General features: G+C 48.0%; 1 protein-coding gene across 2 annotated transcripts in view; it reads left to right on the top strand.

The window, feature by feature from the left end:
- The window catches only part of LOC134533654 (pyruvate dehydrogenase phosphatase regulatory subunit, mitochondrial), a 194,173-nt gene that overhangs the window by 123,465 nt on the left and 54,368 nt on the right, over window positions 1-16,340 (top strand). For both annotated transcript variants that reach the window (XM_063371192.1, XM_063371193.1), the window contains exons 7-8: window positions 904-1,096; window positions 10,748-10,906. In XM_063371192.1, the coding sequence (XP_063227262.1) occupies window positions 904-1,096; window positions 10,748-10,906 (352 nt within the window). The remainder of the gene's footprint in view (window positions 1-903; window positions 1,097-10,747; window positions 10,907-16,340) is intronic.

The raw sequence follows: 16,340 nt of genomic DNA on the forward strand, positions 1-16,340 counted from the left end.
GTGATGTCAGATGCTAACTGTGATGACAGCCACTGTGAGCGGAGTGTGTGGTGTCAGATGCTAACTGTGATGACAGCCACTGTGTGCGGAGTGTGTGGTGTCAGATGCTAACTGTGATGACAGCCACTGTGAGCGGAGTGTGTGGTGTCAGATGCTAACTGTGATGACAGCCACTGTGAGCGGAGTGTGTGGTGTCAGATGCTAACTGTGATGACAGCCACTGTGAGCGGAGTGTGTGGTGTCAGATGCTAACTGTGATGAGAGCCACTGTGAGCGGAGTGTGTGATGTCAGATGCTAACTGTGATGACAGCCACTGTGAGCGGAGTGTGTGGTGTCAGATGCTAACTGTGATGACAGCCACTGTGTGCGGAGAGTGTGGTGTCAGATGCTAACTGTGATGACAGCCACTGTGAGCGGAGTGTGTGGTGTCAGATGCTAACTGTGATGACAGCCACTGTGAGCGGAGTGTGTGGTGTCAGATGCTAACTGTGATGAGAGCCACTGTGAGCGGAGTGTGTGATGTCAGATGCTAACTGTGATGACAGCCACTGTGTGCGGAGTGTGTGGTGTCAGATGCTAACTGTGATGACAGCCACTGTGAGCGGAGTGTGTGGTGTCAGATGCTAACTGTGATGAGAGCCACTGTGAGCGGAGTGTGTGATGTCAGATGCTAACTGTGATGACAGCCACTGTGAGCGGAGTGTGTGGTGTCAGATGCTAACTGTGATGAGAGCCACTGTGAGCGGAGTGTGTGATGTCAGATGCTAACTGTGATGAGAGCCACTGTGAGCGGAGTGTGTGATGTCAGATGCTAACTGTGATGACAGCCACTGTGAGCGGAGTGTGTGATGTCAGATCCTGACTGCGATGACAGCCACTGTGAGCGGAGGGCGTGCCTGCAGATCCAGAACTACTACGTGGGTGCCGGCATGAAGACGGTGGGCTTGTCGGCGGCGGGGGGCGTGGGGAAGGCCATGGCGCAGCTGATAGTGGACGGCAGCTCTCCCTACGACATGTACGAGCTGGACGTGAGTCGCTTCCTGGGGCTGCACAACAACCGCAAGTTCCTGCGCGACCGCGTGCGCGAGATCCCAGGTGAGGCTGGCTGTTCCCTCTTGCAGTGGCCACGACTTCCACGTGTTTCTCCCACTGCGCATTGTTGTTCAGAGTTTGCAGTTTAATTGTGGATTTTTACCCCAACATAATATTTTCAGATGGTTTACCTGTAATTATAGTAAATTTGATATGTTGCTGTTTTTGTGACCGCAGATTTGCAAACCTTGTTGTAATTAGTCATGGCTGTTAATGTGCTTTATATAAAACTTCTTTTAGGAAATATGTTTGGGCTTCATAAAAGAGCGTAGTGTTTGCTGTACTTATTCACCTTAAATGTTAAATATCCAAAGTATATTCATGGTGCAGCTTAAAAATCTGAAATTGTTCTTAAATTCTGATATTTACAGCAGACTGTTGATGCATTAGTAGGGATTAGATGCAAACAAAAATTAGATTGTGATGTTTGTTAAGGACCCATTAATTTGCTATGCAAAGCAGGCTTTAGGGTCTCAACAATATTGTTTTTTTTTTTAATTAAAAATATTTATAGCCAGTTATTATGGTTTTGAATGATAAAATACAGTCAAACCTCTCTGAAACGACCCATCACGGTTCCCAGGAATAGGGTCTTAATAGAGGGGGGGGGGGGGGGGGGGGGGTCGTAATAGATGTTTTCCGAAATTTTAAGTTCATTTCAAACCCCCCCCCCCCCCTCCCCTCTCCCAAACCGCTACTCGCTAAGAAAACCAGCCGTACAATGGCAGGATGCTGTCACTCACAATGCTAGACGGCTTTGCTTTAAACCCACTTCAACCTTCATGACAAGTCCGTCGCCCTACAGGCCACCTCTAAAGAAAATATATCAAGAGACAGATTATTTTTACTGGTTAGTTTACATGTACAATTTCTTGCTTGCCGTAGAATACACTAGAACCCCGATGTCATGAACCCCAGATTAAACGAAGCAGTGATTTTACGAATACATTCTCGGGAACCGTCAAACAATTATTGGACATTTTGACCAAAATGTGAAAATCAGAAAAAAAAACTAAAAAAAAATAAAAACGAAATGAAAGATCATTAAAATCTATTAATTTTAACACACGGCGTATTTTGTGTCGGCTTTAATACTTCCAATAATATTCATGTAAGAATAACAAAAAAATAAAGGGACATTTCCTTTAAAAATATGGCAGCGGTAGGTTCTGCAACGCGAGTGGGCGCACACGAAGCTCGCTCGGCTGGCTGGCGGCAGCGGCTTCATGACGCATAAGCTCACCCCTCCCTCCCCTCGTTAACATTCTTCAAGGCTAGCTCAACCCTCCCAGACACACAAACCATCTAGAGTCCTCCCTTATAACCCCCCAACTAAGCTCCCCTTTGAAAAACTTTCAGTGAGAAAATGCTCTTTTCACCCTCCCTTCTCCCGTAAAATTTGGATTTTATGAATGGGGTACTAAAGCGGTGAAGAAGGGGTAAGAGCATTGTAAATATTTTCGGACTCCTCCCCCCTAACAAACACGCCCAAAAAAAAAGATGTATAAATATGTCACTTTTCACTCATCTCTGGCAACGCATTTACAAGCTTTCAAACTTATAAATGTATTTTAATAGCAAGGGTCCTATGAAAAGGAATATACCGAATAAAATCAAACTACTGTCACCAAACAAAACATAAAACGGCCCAATGCATGGTCGCTTCGTTATTGCTCGCGCGAGAGGCGAGACGTGGAATGTTAGAAGAAAGATAAATGTGGGGGAGACAGACGGCAGCCAGTGTTTCTCCTACATGGGGAATAAGTGGCGTAGCCTTTTTTTATGCTGGGTGAAGTGACCTTTTTCTGTCAACCCACGGGAAAAGATAATTGCTTGAGCTGTCAAAATAAACATCGCTGCGGCAGTTAAAAAAAGTCGAGGCGGGCGTGCATCCAGTCGATCGCTGTGTATATCTACTCAAAAAACATAACATCTCAATTCATAACAAGATTCCTTATAACCTACACGTATTGCCGGATGTTTTCTGCCTGATCCATACAAGTTCTTTAGCCACGTTTTGAATGAAAACAACTGGCGGGCCAGTGTTGTGCCCTGTTTTGGGTACATATAAAGGTTTTATCAATTTGCTGACAGTTTTAATAAATTTTTACTCTCCTCGTTAAAATGAAGCAGATAACGTGATTGTTAACAAGTACAAGCAGCATCCGAGATCGGCCGCAGCGCACGGTACGGGGGGAGGGTGAGCAAGGGCGAGCGAGCGGCCGACTACCATGTTCACACGGTGCAGCCGGAGGGTTTTTCCTGCATTGTATTAATAATAATTAATATTTAATGGTATTTTATTTATTAAGTCATAATACACAAAATTGGGGAAAAAAAGAAGAAAAAACCTGCATAAGTCATCAACAATAGTTCACAAATTCAAGCCAGAAAATATACCAAATCGGACTTCAAAAAGTAAGCAAACATTGTCAACTGATAGCAATCAAAATCAAGAGAAATCCAGCAGGTAGCTTTGAGCTTTGCCTTAACTGCGTGCCACACTAGACACTCGCAAAAAGCTAAACGATAACACATTGCCACAAAAACCTTTATCTGCACCCTGCCGGCAAAGGGACGTGGAATGGGGGTTGTCAAGCGCTGACAGCGGTCGACAGGAAGTGGTATCTATTTTTAGACATGCGCTGCCTACGGCAGTACAGCACTCGGCAAGAGAAACGCAGTAACACGCTACTCACCACAAAAAACTTATTTTCTGTCCGATTTTCTTCGGATTTTCGGTAATTTTTTGACGGTTCCTCGAAATCGGGTTGTAATAGAGAGGTGGTCGCAATAAATGGGGTCGCAACAAAAAGGTTTGACTGTATGTGCTTAATCTGGCTAAATAGCCTATTTTCGGGCTAATATTGCTCGAATTCATCAATAATACATAAAACCAAAGGGTCCTCCACTAGTCCTTTATTTTTCATTTCCATTAGCATTTGCACTATGTTGCACCTGAAGATGTGTAAGAAACTTGTGAGGTGTATTAAACGAATGCGCCATCTGACAAGTGGCGCTCTTATGGTCACGCAGCATTGCTAGAGAAGGAAGGCCTTCTTCTAAGTATCACTAGCCGCTGTTTGCCTCCGAGGGAGAGAGCTCACCTCCCCAGCCGGCATGCTGTACCGAGTGTTCCATCACATCTGGTTAGCACGAGAGTGCGCGTAGAACAGAGATGCAGAAATAACACAATGTTACGGCTAATACACTTAAGAAGAAAAATGTTATCAAACTGCAAAAATACTATACTGTTGACAATAAGCAAGTAGTATCTTATGTTATTGGTCTAAGAATTATTTTCATGTATGTGTGTGTGCACATGCGTGTGTTTGTGTTGTGTGTGCGCTCACATGCATGTCACTCATTAATTCACTCATCACAATTTCTTTGGAACTATAAGACCTACAGACCTGAAATGTGGCACGTATGTTCATTTTGCTACTTAGGCTACTACGGTTACGGGTCCGTTACAGATCATAATGTCCCTTTTTTTCAAATATATGTTCTACAGTGTAGAGTCAGCTAGTGTAAATATTGAAATTCTTTGATGTAGTTAATAATTTCAGTTTCTCTAGCCTACCTCTCTCAGTTTTAAGAATTGTATCTAGAAGTTTGTGTCTGAAAGTCAAATTACAGTGTGTCAAAAGTATGTTAAATACTAATCTCGTGACTAGACCTTGTAAATAACGTGTAAACAAATTCAAATGTAATATTTATATTTGCGTGTAATGTTTATGCAGACGGTGACAATACACTTCGACAGGCACTAATCACGCTTGATATAAATAAATTTAACTGAAATAATTTATTTTTAAAATACAGATGGAATTTGTTATTACTCTCGACTTCAAAGCATCTAACAATTCTTTCATTTGAGTAAGTTATCTTTAAGATAAATGTTAATTATTAGTATGTTATTTATTTTACTAACTTCAGTCCGGCAGAGCGTGGACTACTGGGTACGTAACTTGCAGTACCAGTCAAACAAAATAGCAACATGTTCTTTCAATATCAAGTTCCATCTATACTATCTAATATTATTTAGTTCGGGATCGCGATTCCGGGATTTGAATGGTAAATCTAAAGATGAACAAGTACACGGTTTTGCTGTACAAAGAATATGTTCGATAATATAAAAGATTCTAGTTCGGTGAAAAATGTTCATCTTGTTTAAATCGTAGTTCGTTAGGGTACTTCTTTAATCAGTGAGTCTTCGGGTGATGGGGTAAGGGACCAAACCTTGCTGCAGGATACCCACGAGACGTGTAGGTTCTCGGAGAATCCTTGGTTCGCCTCAATCAGGACTGCGAACTTGGTGTTGCTCCTCCGGTCTCTAGCGTGCGGCAGGAATACGCGCCGTCACGACTCCATCCTTCGGGCTGCGGGCGGCAACTGGGCTGGACTGCACGACGGTCATCCTTCCCGGGCTCGAACTGCGACTTTTCATTCTTCGACAGGATTCTTCTTTCTTCAGGATGATCAACGGCATTTATTCTTCGTAGTTTCCAAGCAATTTACAGTCATTGGACGATCTCTTGAATCTGGATATTCGTCGACTTCTCCTCTTAATAATTATTTAGATTATTGACGTCTGAGTCTTATCTTCGTTGATTAAATTTACTAGCTCCTCCAACATCTCAGTCAATATTGGCATTATTAATAACCATTTTCAATTCTTCTATAAATATTCAATTCTCAATTAATGTCTAAATCGTTGCGTTATTGATGTTGCCTTCATCAAGTCTCAATTCGTTCTAAAAGAATATTTTCCCCGTTACTAATAAACGATTTTCTTACGTTTGTTCATAAAACAAAAACTAGTAAAATTACTACCCATTACTGTCGTTCATCTTTAAATTAATAGTGGTTTCAAAAAATACTGCTATGCTAGCCTTGACAATAATTTAAAATAAAAATTAACATAGAGTAATACATAGACAAAACGATAACCAAAGAAATTTACAGTCTGAATTAACCATAGATTACAAATATAAACATGCGGAATAAAACGTAATTAAACAAAATAAATATTAAAGGAAATTAAATATTTACTTTCTATAAAGGGTAGGTAAATTTGCCTTTATAACAGGCTGGAAACTCGGCAGGTATATTTATTTTGCTACATAGGTTCCCATTTTAAACTTTAATTGTCTTGCATCATCTTTCTCTGGAATAAAACTTTTATACGTGTGATTGTGTGCGTGTGTGTGTGTGTGTATATATACATATATGTCTAGTGCTCTAAAATATGCATTGTCAATTTTTTAACATAATTATGTATGAATGCTTTGCATATCTATACACTTTATGCATATGCATATTTATAACATATTTATGTATGCTTAGCATATCTTTATAAGTTTCATGCATATGCATAGTATATAAATATTCTAACAGTAATATTGACAAAACATGATTTTGCAAGACTTCTGTTTTTTTTGTGTGTTCTCATGGTTATTCCCGGCAAGACTTCTGTCTGTTTTCCTGTATTCTCCTGGTTATTACTGCACCATCAATCACCCATGAATTTTTCTATAAAATACTTGAACTGTATTGATAGTTTTGTTTCATCTGTGAGTTCCTGTTTCCAAATTAACACTTATAATATTTCAATAAAATGGCAATGAAACACAATAAAATAGTATTTCCATATCTTAGCAAAGCTAGAAAATACTGTAATACTGACGTCAACTGCAGCTACCCTCTTCGTTGGCACTATGACCTTCAAAATTTGCCAAATATTAGTCAAAATTTCAATTTTTAAGAAAATAATTTTCGCCAAAAATTTCAAAAAATCTGTAAAATTAAAATTTTCCAGTCTTAAGAACGAAATTCCCGTTTTGATAAAAAATTTCCCATTTCATCTAAAAAAAAATGTCAGAGGCTTAAAATGTCTTCAAAGAGCCTTAAATTCCTCATCTACAAGCCTCCACTTAAAAGCCTCGGGATGAGAGCTTTCACCTCGGTCGCCATATTGGATGACGTCACGTCCGCAGTCTTGGATTATGACATCACGACCACCATCTTGAAAATCCATAATCATAATCAGAAAAAATTGGAAAATTTTTAAAACTTATAAAAACTTTATATAGTAAAATTGTAATAAAAACATATCACGGAGTCCTCGGAACGAACCCGGCGAGGTTATTCTATTAAAAATGAGGATAGATCCTTACTTCACGGAAGCCACCGGTAGACCGACCTCCCACTACTAATTCCAAGGAAGATATAATGTCACCCATTATAACATCATTGTTTTCATTTGCAAAATTTCCAGTTTCTTGGGAAAAAAATCCACCAAATAAATCTCAAAACATTTATCTATTTCGAGGGAATATTTCCTGTTTTCAGGGAAAATTTTCCGTTTTAGTCCTTAAAAATTGTAATGCCCCTCGTGCCTCAATATTAGATTATTTTAAATTAATAAATAAAACCTTGGAAACTGCTGGGTTCAAAAATATTAAGAAAATTAAAGTTATTTACCAGAGGGGGCACGAGGTGGTGAACAAGACAAATTTATACTCCCTGCACACAGTCAACTTGGGAGCTAGTGGATCATTTAAATAGATTAAAGTATATGATAAATAAATAAACACTACATAAGTAGCTTGGTCTATAGGTTTCCCTGGTTTATTTAAATAGGTTTTGTTTTGGCTTTGTTTTCGAATTCACAATAAGTAACAAAAAGGAGGGCCGGCCCGAAATTATATAAAAACAATTTATATTATATTAATTACACATCATCACAGAACAAAATAATTATAATACTCCACCATATTAGATTCTTTCACTGATTACATTGTTTATCGTTTCTGCTTATTTTACATATTCTCGGGGATTGAGTTATTAAGTCACTGTTCGCTGGTTTGTATTTTAATAAATTTAGTTCATTTTAAGGGGAGAGATATATTTCTAATATCACCCGGATCTTCAGAATATGACGTTGGGCCGGGAAAAATTCTCTTCTTAAGGGGACTCGGAGCTCGAGGTCCTGAATAACAAGCTGGGAGAAAATTCGTCCCTGTCTGAAACACAAGTCAAATTCCAAATGAATTAGACCTGCTTCCAGACAGTCAAACACAGTCGGCGCGAAAAGGCCAACAAACGGGAATTCGGGGAGAAAAAGAATACCAGAGTAACTCACCAAACAGGGTGTAGCTCCAGGGCTCAGGAGATGTATCGCGCCGACATCAGAATGGCGCGGACGGATAAATGCGTGGATGACGCGGCAGAAATCAAAATTTATTAAAATAAAAAAAAATTAATAAAATTTAACTAAAACATGACTTTTTTCTAATCACTACTACTGACTGGCTACTGTTCAACTGGGATCACATCCCCCAAGACAGCTGACTACATCCTTAATTGAAGGCGATTTCGTCGTAGCCGCGACAAGAGACGACGAGAAGTTCTGCCCGACCTGCAGCGCGGTTAGTAGCCAGTGGCAAAATCCTGAGTGCCGCGATGGCGGACAAAGCTCATAATTAAAACGCGCGGTAGGCCCTAGGGAAAAAGAGGGGGAAGGTTCGGCTCTGGACCGAACATATCCGGAGGTGCCCGAAGTGGTCGTAGCCACGTCTTCAGTTGTTTGCGCCAAAGGGCGACTGCCGCTCTCTCTACCGGCGGTTACAGAAAGCAACAAACAATCGACTTCTACGGGTCGCGATTTGAAAGCATAGGGGCATATGGCGCCGCAGAGCTGCTCTCTAGCGGCGTAAAGGGGAACTAACTGAGGAGGTGAGCTGAATCGCCACCAGGTGTCACGAGCGTGAGCTCTGCACGCTGGCACCCAGGGCTGAAGTTACTTTTTCTATCACTAGGTGTCGTGGAGGGCTCTGTAGGGCAAGGGAGAACGTCCTTGGAGTAGGCCACTGCCTTGGCAGGGTTCACCACAGGGTAATGATCTTGGGTAAAATTCTGCAAACCAGGGGGGTGGAGAGAGAGGGGAGGGTGAACAGAAAAGCGCAGAGATGGCTGGGAACGAGCGTCCACTGGATACTCAGTCGTGCCTGAGGCTCGCTGATCTAGGCGGTCCTCTAAGAACTACAGCTTGCACGCCAGAAGCTGCTCTCTGCAGATCTAGTCATGTAGCAAACTAAAGTTACGGACCCCGGGCGTGCCTGTAGGCGGGAGAAATTTCAACTGATAACGACTACATTAGACTAGCTAAAGCTCAGATAGAACCTTGAGAAAAGGTGCCTCAGTCCACTGGCACAAAGTTTAACTACGTAGAGTACACCAGCCTAACAAAATGTAAATCACCCCTTTAGTAACCAGATTATAATAAAAAATAAAATTTCCAAAAAGAATTTAAAATTATAATAACAAATTTTAAAAAAATTGTCGAAATTCCTAATTTCGGGCACAAAATGCTAATGGCTTCAAAAGTCCGTAATGAGGCTTAAATTCCGCATAAAAGCCTATCCTAAGCCTCCAAGGTCATGACTTTGACAATTGGGATGTCATGACCTCCATTTTGATTTAAGGCAAAACTGTTGCAATTTTCGTTACGTCAGCCATCTTGTAAACCTGTATTTTTTTTGCTAGAAACTCGGGAAATTTTTTTTGTATTTATAAAAAAATTAAGTTGTCAAATTATAATATAATATAATTTTAAAAACACTGTTGCATATTTCATTATGGTCGACATCTTGGATTCTAGAAACGTGCACATTTCGTTACGCCTGACATCTTGGACGTGTATGACATAATCGTTGCGCGTTTCATTATGGACACCATCTTGGATTTTAGATTGATGCACTTTTTGTTACAGCCACCATCTTGAAAATTTGTAATTATTATCAGATATTATTGAGAAAAATTTTAAATTTATAAACAAATTAACAAAAATTAATACAAAAACACTCTGACATCTTGGATTATGATATCACGACCACCATATTGAAAATATATAATTATTATCTGATTTTAATGGGGAAAAATTAAAATTAAAGAAAATAATCAGATAATAATAAAATATTATTTTAAAAACGCACTTTAGTCATGGAATCCTCGGTTTGAACCTGATGAGGGCAAAAATTAAAAAAAAAATGGCGACAGATCTTTCCTTCATGGAAGCAGCTGGCAGACTGACCTCCCACCACTTATGCCAAGGTATAAATATATAGCATTTCCCCTGAAAATAGGAATTTTTGCCTCGAAATAAATACATTTTTTATTTTCCAAAGTTTTTGTGATTTTTTGGTGAAAATTTTTTTTCTCCAAAAAACTATAAATTTCGGAAGATTTTAGCCAATTTCGGACAAATTTTTGGCAAATTTAAGCAAATATTGAAGGTCAGGGTCAACCAAAATGGCCGCAGTGATGTCTTATTACAAGATGGAGGAATCCGGATCTGCCACCACACCCTGAATCCTGGCGCAGTACTGGCTATTATTCTCTATTTACTAGAATTTCATAAACTGTATTCTTTTATTGTAACAATTAATTATCAGTATATATTTTTAAATACATAATTTTAAACTTTTAATGTTCTCATTTATTATCATTGCCATTAAATGCTTTTTCATGATATAGTACTTCCTCTGCTGCACAATTTCCCCCTATTTTAAATTATTTCTGCCTAGGTGCTCGGAACTACTTTTTAGGACAAGTGTGCAGAGAGGGTGCAGGAGAGGGTTGTGTGTGCAGGGCTGCACTATGGGCTCATCTACCCATTCCACGAGTTCCAGACGGGCCGCAACCTGCGCATGTCGCCCATCTACCCAAGACTGCGCGAGGCAGGGGCCGTATTCGGCCAGGTGATGGGCTACGAGCGTCCGTCCTGGTTCCAGAGTCCCTCCGGACCAGGTGAGTGCCGTCCTGGTTCCAGAGTCCCTCCGGAGCAGGTGAGTGCCGTCCTGGTTCCAGAGTCCCTCCGGAGCAGGTGAGTGCCGTCCTGGTTCCAGAGTCCCTCCGGAGCAGGTGAGTGCCGTCCTGGTTCCAGAGTCCCTCCGGAGCAGGTGAGTGCCGTCCTGGTTCCAGAGTCCCTCCGGAGCAGGTGAGTGCCGTCCTGGTTCCAGAGTCCCTCCGGAGCAGGTGAGTGCCGTCCTGGTTCCAGAGTCCCTACGGAGCAGGTGAGTGCCGTCCTGGTTCCAGAGTCCCTCCGGAGCAGGTGAGTGCCGTCCTGGTTCCAGAGTCCCTACGGAGCAGGTGAGTGCCGTCCTGGTTCCAGAGTCCCTCCGGAGCAGGTGAGTGCCGTGCTGGTTCCAGAGTCCCTCCGGAGCAGGTGAGTGCCGTCCTGGATCCAGAGTCCCTCCGGAGCAGGTGAGTGCCGTCCTGGTTCCAGAGTCCCTCCGGAGCAGGTGAGTGCCGTCCTGGCTCCAGAGTCCCTCCGGAGCAGGTGAGTGCCGTCCTGGTTCCAGAGTCCCTCCGGAGCAGGTGAGTGCCGTCCTGGTTCCAGAGTCCCTCCGGAGCAGGTGAGTGCCGTCCTGGTTCCAGAGTCCCTCCGGAGCAGGTGAGTCCCGTCCTGGTTCCAGAGTCCCTACGGAGCAGGTGAGTGCCGTCCTGGTTCCAGAGTCCCTCCGGAGCAGGTGAGTGCCGTCCTGGTTCCAAAGTCCCTCCGGAGCAGGTGAGTGCCGTCCTGGTTCCAGAGTCCCTCCGGAGCAGGTGAGTGCTGTCCTGGTTCCAGAGTCCCTCCGGAGCAGGTGAGTGCCGTCCTGGTTCCAGAGTCCCTCCGGAGCAGGTGAGTGCCGTCCTGGTTCCAGAGTCCCTCCGGAGCAGGTGAGTGCCGTCCTGGTTCCAGAGTCCCTCCGGAGCAGGTGAGTGCCGTCCTGGTTCCAGAGTCCCTACGGAGCAGGTGAGTGCCGTCCTGGTTCCAGAGTCCCTACGGAGCAGGTGAGTGCCGTCCTGGTTCCAGAGTCCCTCCGGAACAGGTGAGTCCCGTCCTGGTTCCAGAGTCCTTCCGGAACAGGTGAGTGCCGTCATGGTTCAATTGTCCTTCCGGAGCAGGTGAGTCCTATCCTGGTTCCAGAGTCCCTCCAGAGCAGGTGAGTGCCGTCCTGGTTCTATTGTCCCTACGGAACAGGTAAGTCCTATCCTGTTTCCAGAGTCCCTCCGGAGCAGGTGAGTGCCGTCCTGGTTCCAGAGTCCCTCCGGAGCAGGTGAGTGCCGTCCTGGTTCCAAAATCCCTCCAGAGCAGGTGAGTGCCGTCCTGGTTCCAGAGTCCCTCCGGAGCAGGTGAGTGCCATCCTGGTTCCAGAGTCCCTACGGAGCAGGTGAGTGCTGTCCTGGTTCCAGAGTCCCTACGGAGCAGGTGAGTGCCGTCCTGGTTCCAGAGTCCCTCCGGAGCAGGTGAGTGCCGTCCTGGTTCCAGAGTCCCTCCGGAGCAGGTGAGTGCCGTCCTGGTTCCAGAGTCCCTCCGGAACAGGTGAGTGCCGTCCTGGTTCCAGAGTCCTTCCGGAACAGGTGAGTGCCGTCCTGTTTCAATTGTCCCTCCGGAGCAGGTGAGTCCTATCCTGGTTCCAGAGTCCCTCCAGAGCAGGTGAGTGCCTTCCTGGTTCTATTGTCCCTACGGAGCAGGTGAGTCCTATCCTGTTTCCAGAGTCCCTCCGGAGCAGGTGAGTCCCGTCCTGGTTCCAGAGTCCCTCCGGAGCAGGTGAGTCCCGTCCTGGTTCCAGAGTCCCTCCGGAGTAGGTGAGTGCCGTCCTGGTTCCAGAGTCCCTCCGTAGCTGGTGAGTCCCGTCCTGGTTCCAGGGTCCCTCCGGAGCAGGTGAGTCCCGTCCTGGTTCCAGGGTCCCTCCGGAGCAGGTGAGTCCCGTCCTGGTTCCAGAGTCCCTCCGGAGCAGGTGAGTCCCGTCCTGGTTCCAGAGTCCCTCCGGAGCAGTTGAGTCCCGTCCTGGTTCCAGAGTCCCTCCGGAGCAGGTGAGTCCCGTCCTGGTTCGAGAGTCCCTCCGGAGCAGGTGAGTCCCGACCTGGTTCCAGAGTCCCTCCGGAGCAGGTGAGTCCCGTCCTGGTTCCAGAGTCCCTCCGGAGCAGGTGAGTCCCGTCCTGGTTCGAGAGTCCCTCCGGAGCAGGTGAGTCCCGACCTGGTTCCAGAGTCCCTCCGGAGCAGTTGAGTCCCGTCCTGGTTCCAGAGTCCCTCCGGAGCAGGTGAGTCCCGTCCTGGTTCCAGAGTCCCTCCGGAGCAGGTGTGTCCCGACCTGGTTCCAGAGTCCCTCCGGAGCAGGTGAGTCCCGTCCTGGTTCCAGAGTCCCTCCGGAGCAGGTGAGTCCCGACCTGGTTCCAGAGTCCCTCCGGAGCAGTTGAGTCCCGTCCTGGTTCCAGAGTCCCTCCGGAGCAGGTGAGTCCCGTCCTGGTTCCAGAGTCCCTCCGGAGCAGGTGAGTCCCGTCCTGGTTCCAGAGTCCCTCCGGAGCAGGTGAGTCCCGTCCTGGTTCCAGAGTCCCTCCGGAGCAGTTGAGTCCCGTCCTGGTTCCAGAGTCCCTCCGGAGCAGGTGAGTCCCGTCCTGGTTCCAGAGTCCCTCCGGAGCAGGTGAGTCCCGTCCTGGTTCCAGAGTCCCTCCGGAGCAGGTGAGTGCCGTCCTGGTTCCAGAGTCCTTCCGGAGCAGGTGAGTCCCGTCCTGGTTCCAGAGTCCCTCCGGAGCAGGTGAGTCCCGTCCTGGTTCCAGAGTCCTTCCGGAGCAGGTGAGTCCCGTCCTGGTTCCAGAGTCCCTCCGGAGCAGGTGAGTCCCGTCCTGGTTCCAGAGTCCCTCCGGAGCAGGTGAGTCCCGTCCTGGTTCCAGAGTCCCTCCGGAGCAGGTGAGTGCCGTCCTGGTTCCAGAGTCCTTCCGGAGCAGGTGAGTCCCGTCCTGGTTCCAGAGTCCCTCCGGAGCAGGTGAGTGCCGTCCTGGTTCCAGAGTCCCTCCGGAGCATGTGAGTCCCGTCCTGGTTCCAGAGTCCCTCCGGAGCAGGTGAGTGCCGTCCTGGTTCCAGAGTCCCTCCGGAGCATGTGAGTCCCGTCCTGGTTCCAGAGTCCCTCCGGAGCAGGTGAGTGTCGTCCTGGTTCCAGAGTCCCTCCGGAACAGGTGAGTGCCGTCCTGGTTCCAGAGTCCTTCCGGAGCAGGTGAGTGCCGTCCTGGTTCCAGAGTCCCTCCGGAGCAGGTGAGTCCTATCCTGGTTCCAGAGTCCCTCCGGAGCATGTGAGTGCCGTCCTGGTTCCAGAGTCCCTCCGGAGCAGGTGAGTGCCGTCCTGGTTCCAGAGTCCTTCCGGAGCAGGTGAGTCCCGTCCTGGTTCCAGAGTCCCTCCGGAGCAGGTGAGTGCCGTCCTGGTTCCAGAGTCCCTCCGGAGCAGGTGAGTCCCGTCCTGGTTCCAGAGTCCCTCCGGAGCAGGTGAGTGCCGTCCTGGTTCCAGAGTCCCTCCGGAGCATGTGAGTCCCGTCCTGGTTCCAGAGTCCCTCCGGAGCAGGTGAGTGTCGTCCTGGTTCCAGAGTCCCTCCGGAACAGGTGAGTGCCGTCCTGGTTCCAGAGTCCTTCCGGAGCAGGTGAGTGCCGTCCTGGTTCCAGAGTCCCTCCGGAGCAGGTGAGTCCTATCCTGGTTCCAGAGTCCCTCCGGAGCAGGTGAGTGCCGTCCTGGTTCAATTGTCCCTACGGAGCAGGTGAGTCCTATCCTGTTTCCAGAGTCCCTCCGGAGCAGGTAAGTCCCGTCCTGGTTCCAGAGTCCCTCCGGAGCTGTGAGTCCCGTCCTGGTTCCAGAGTCCCTCCGGAGCAGGTGAGTCCTGTCCTGGTTCCAGAGTCCCTCCGGAGCTGTGAGTCCCGTCCTGGTTCCAGAGTCCCTCCGGAGCAGGTGAGTCCCGTCCTGGTTCCAGAGTCCCTCCGAGCAGGTGAGTCCCGTCGTGGTTCCAGAGTCCCTCCGAGCAGGTTAGTCCCGTCGTGGTTCCAGAGTCCCTCCGGAGCAGGTGAGTCCCGTCCTGGTTCCAGAGTTTCTCCGCAGCAGGTGAGTCCCGTCCTGGTTCCAGAGTCCCTCCGGAGCAGGTGAGTCCCGTCGTGGTTCCAGAGTCCCTCCGGAGCAGGTGAGTCCCGTCCTGGTTCCAGAGTTTCTCCGCAGCAGGTGAGTCCCGTCCTGGTTCCAGAGTCCCTCCGAGCAGGTGAGTCCCGTCGTGGTTCCAGAGTCCCTCCGGAGCAGGTGATTCTCGTCCTGGTTCCAGAGTCCCTCCGGAGCAGGTGATTCCCGTCCTGGTTCCAGAGTCCCTCCGGAGCAGGTGAGTCCTGTCCTGGTTCCAGAGTCCCTCCGGAGCTGTGAGTCCCGTCCTGGTTCCAGAGTCCCTCCGGAGCAGGTGAGTCCCGTCCTGGTTCCAGAGTCCCTCCGAGCAGGTGAGTCCCGTCGTGGTTCCAGAGTCCCTCCGAGCAGGTGAGTCCCGTCGTGGTTCCAGAGTCCCTCCGGAGCAGGTGAGTCCCGTCCTGGTTCCAGAGTTTCTCCGCAGCAGGTGAGTCCCGTCCTGGTTCCAGAGTCCCTCCGGAGCAGGTGAGTCCCGTCCTGGTTCCAGAGTCCCTCCGGAGCAGGTGAGTCCCGTCCTGGTTGCAGAGTCCCTCAGGAGCAGGTGAGTCCCGTCCTCGTTCCAGAGTCCCTCCGGAGCAGGTGAATCCCGTCCTGGTTCCAGAGTCCCTCCGGAGTAGGTGAGTCCCGTCCTGGTTCCAGAGTCCCTCCGGAGCAGGTGAGTCCCGTCCTGGGTGCAGAGTCCCTCAGGAGCAGGTGAGTTCCGTCCTCGTTCCAGAGTCCCTCCGGAGCAGCTGAGTCCCGTCCTGGGTGCAGAGTCCCTCCGGAGCAGGTGAGTCCCGTCCTGGTTCCAGAGTCCCTCCGGAGCAGGTGAGTCCCGTCCTGGTTGCAGAGTCCCTCAGGAGCAGGTGAGTCCCGTCCTCGTTCCAGAGTCCCTCCGGAGCAGGTGAGTCCCGTCCTGGTTCCAGAGTCCCTCCGGAGCAGGTGAGTCCCGTCCTCGTTCCAGAGTCCCTCAGGAGCAGGTGAGTCCCGTCCTCGTTCCAGAGTCCCTCCGGAGCAGGTGAGTCCCGTCCTGGGTGCAGAGTCCCTCCGGAGCAGGTGAGTCCCGTCCTGGTTCCAGAGTCCCTCAGGAGCAGGTGAGTCCCGTCCTGGTTCCAGAGTCCCTCCGGAGCAGGTGAGTCCCGTCCTCGTTTAAGAGTCCCTCAGGAGCAGGTGATTCCCGTCCTCGTTCCAGAGTCCCTCCGGAGCAGGTGAGTCCCGTCCTGGGTGCAGAGTCCCTCCGGAGCAGGTGAGTCCCGTCCTGGTTGCAGAGTCCCTCAGGAGCAGGTGAGTCC

Source organism: Bacillus rossius, chromosome 7, assembly GCF_032445375.1.
Source record: "Bacillus rossius redtenbacheri isolate Brsri chromosome 7, Brsri_v3, whole genome shotgun sequence".
NCBI lineage: Eukaryota > Metazoa > Arthropoda > Insecta > Phasmatodea > Bacillidae > Bacillus > Bacillus rossius.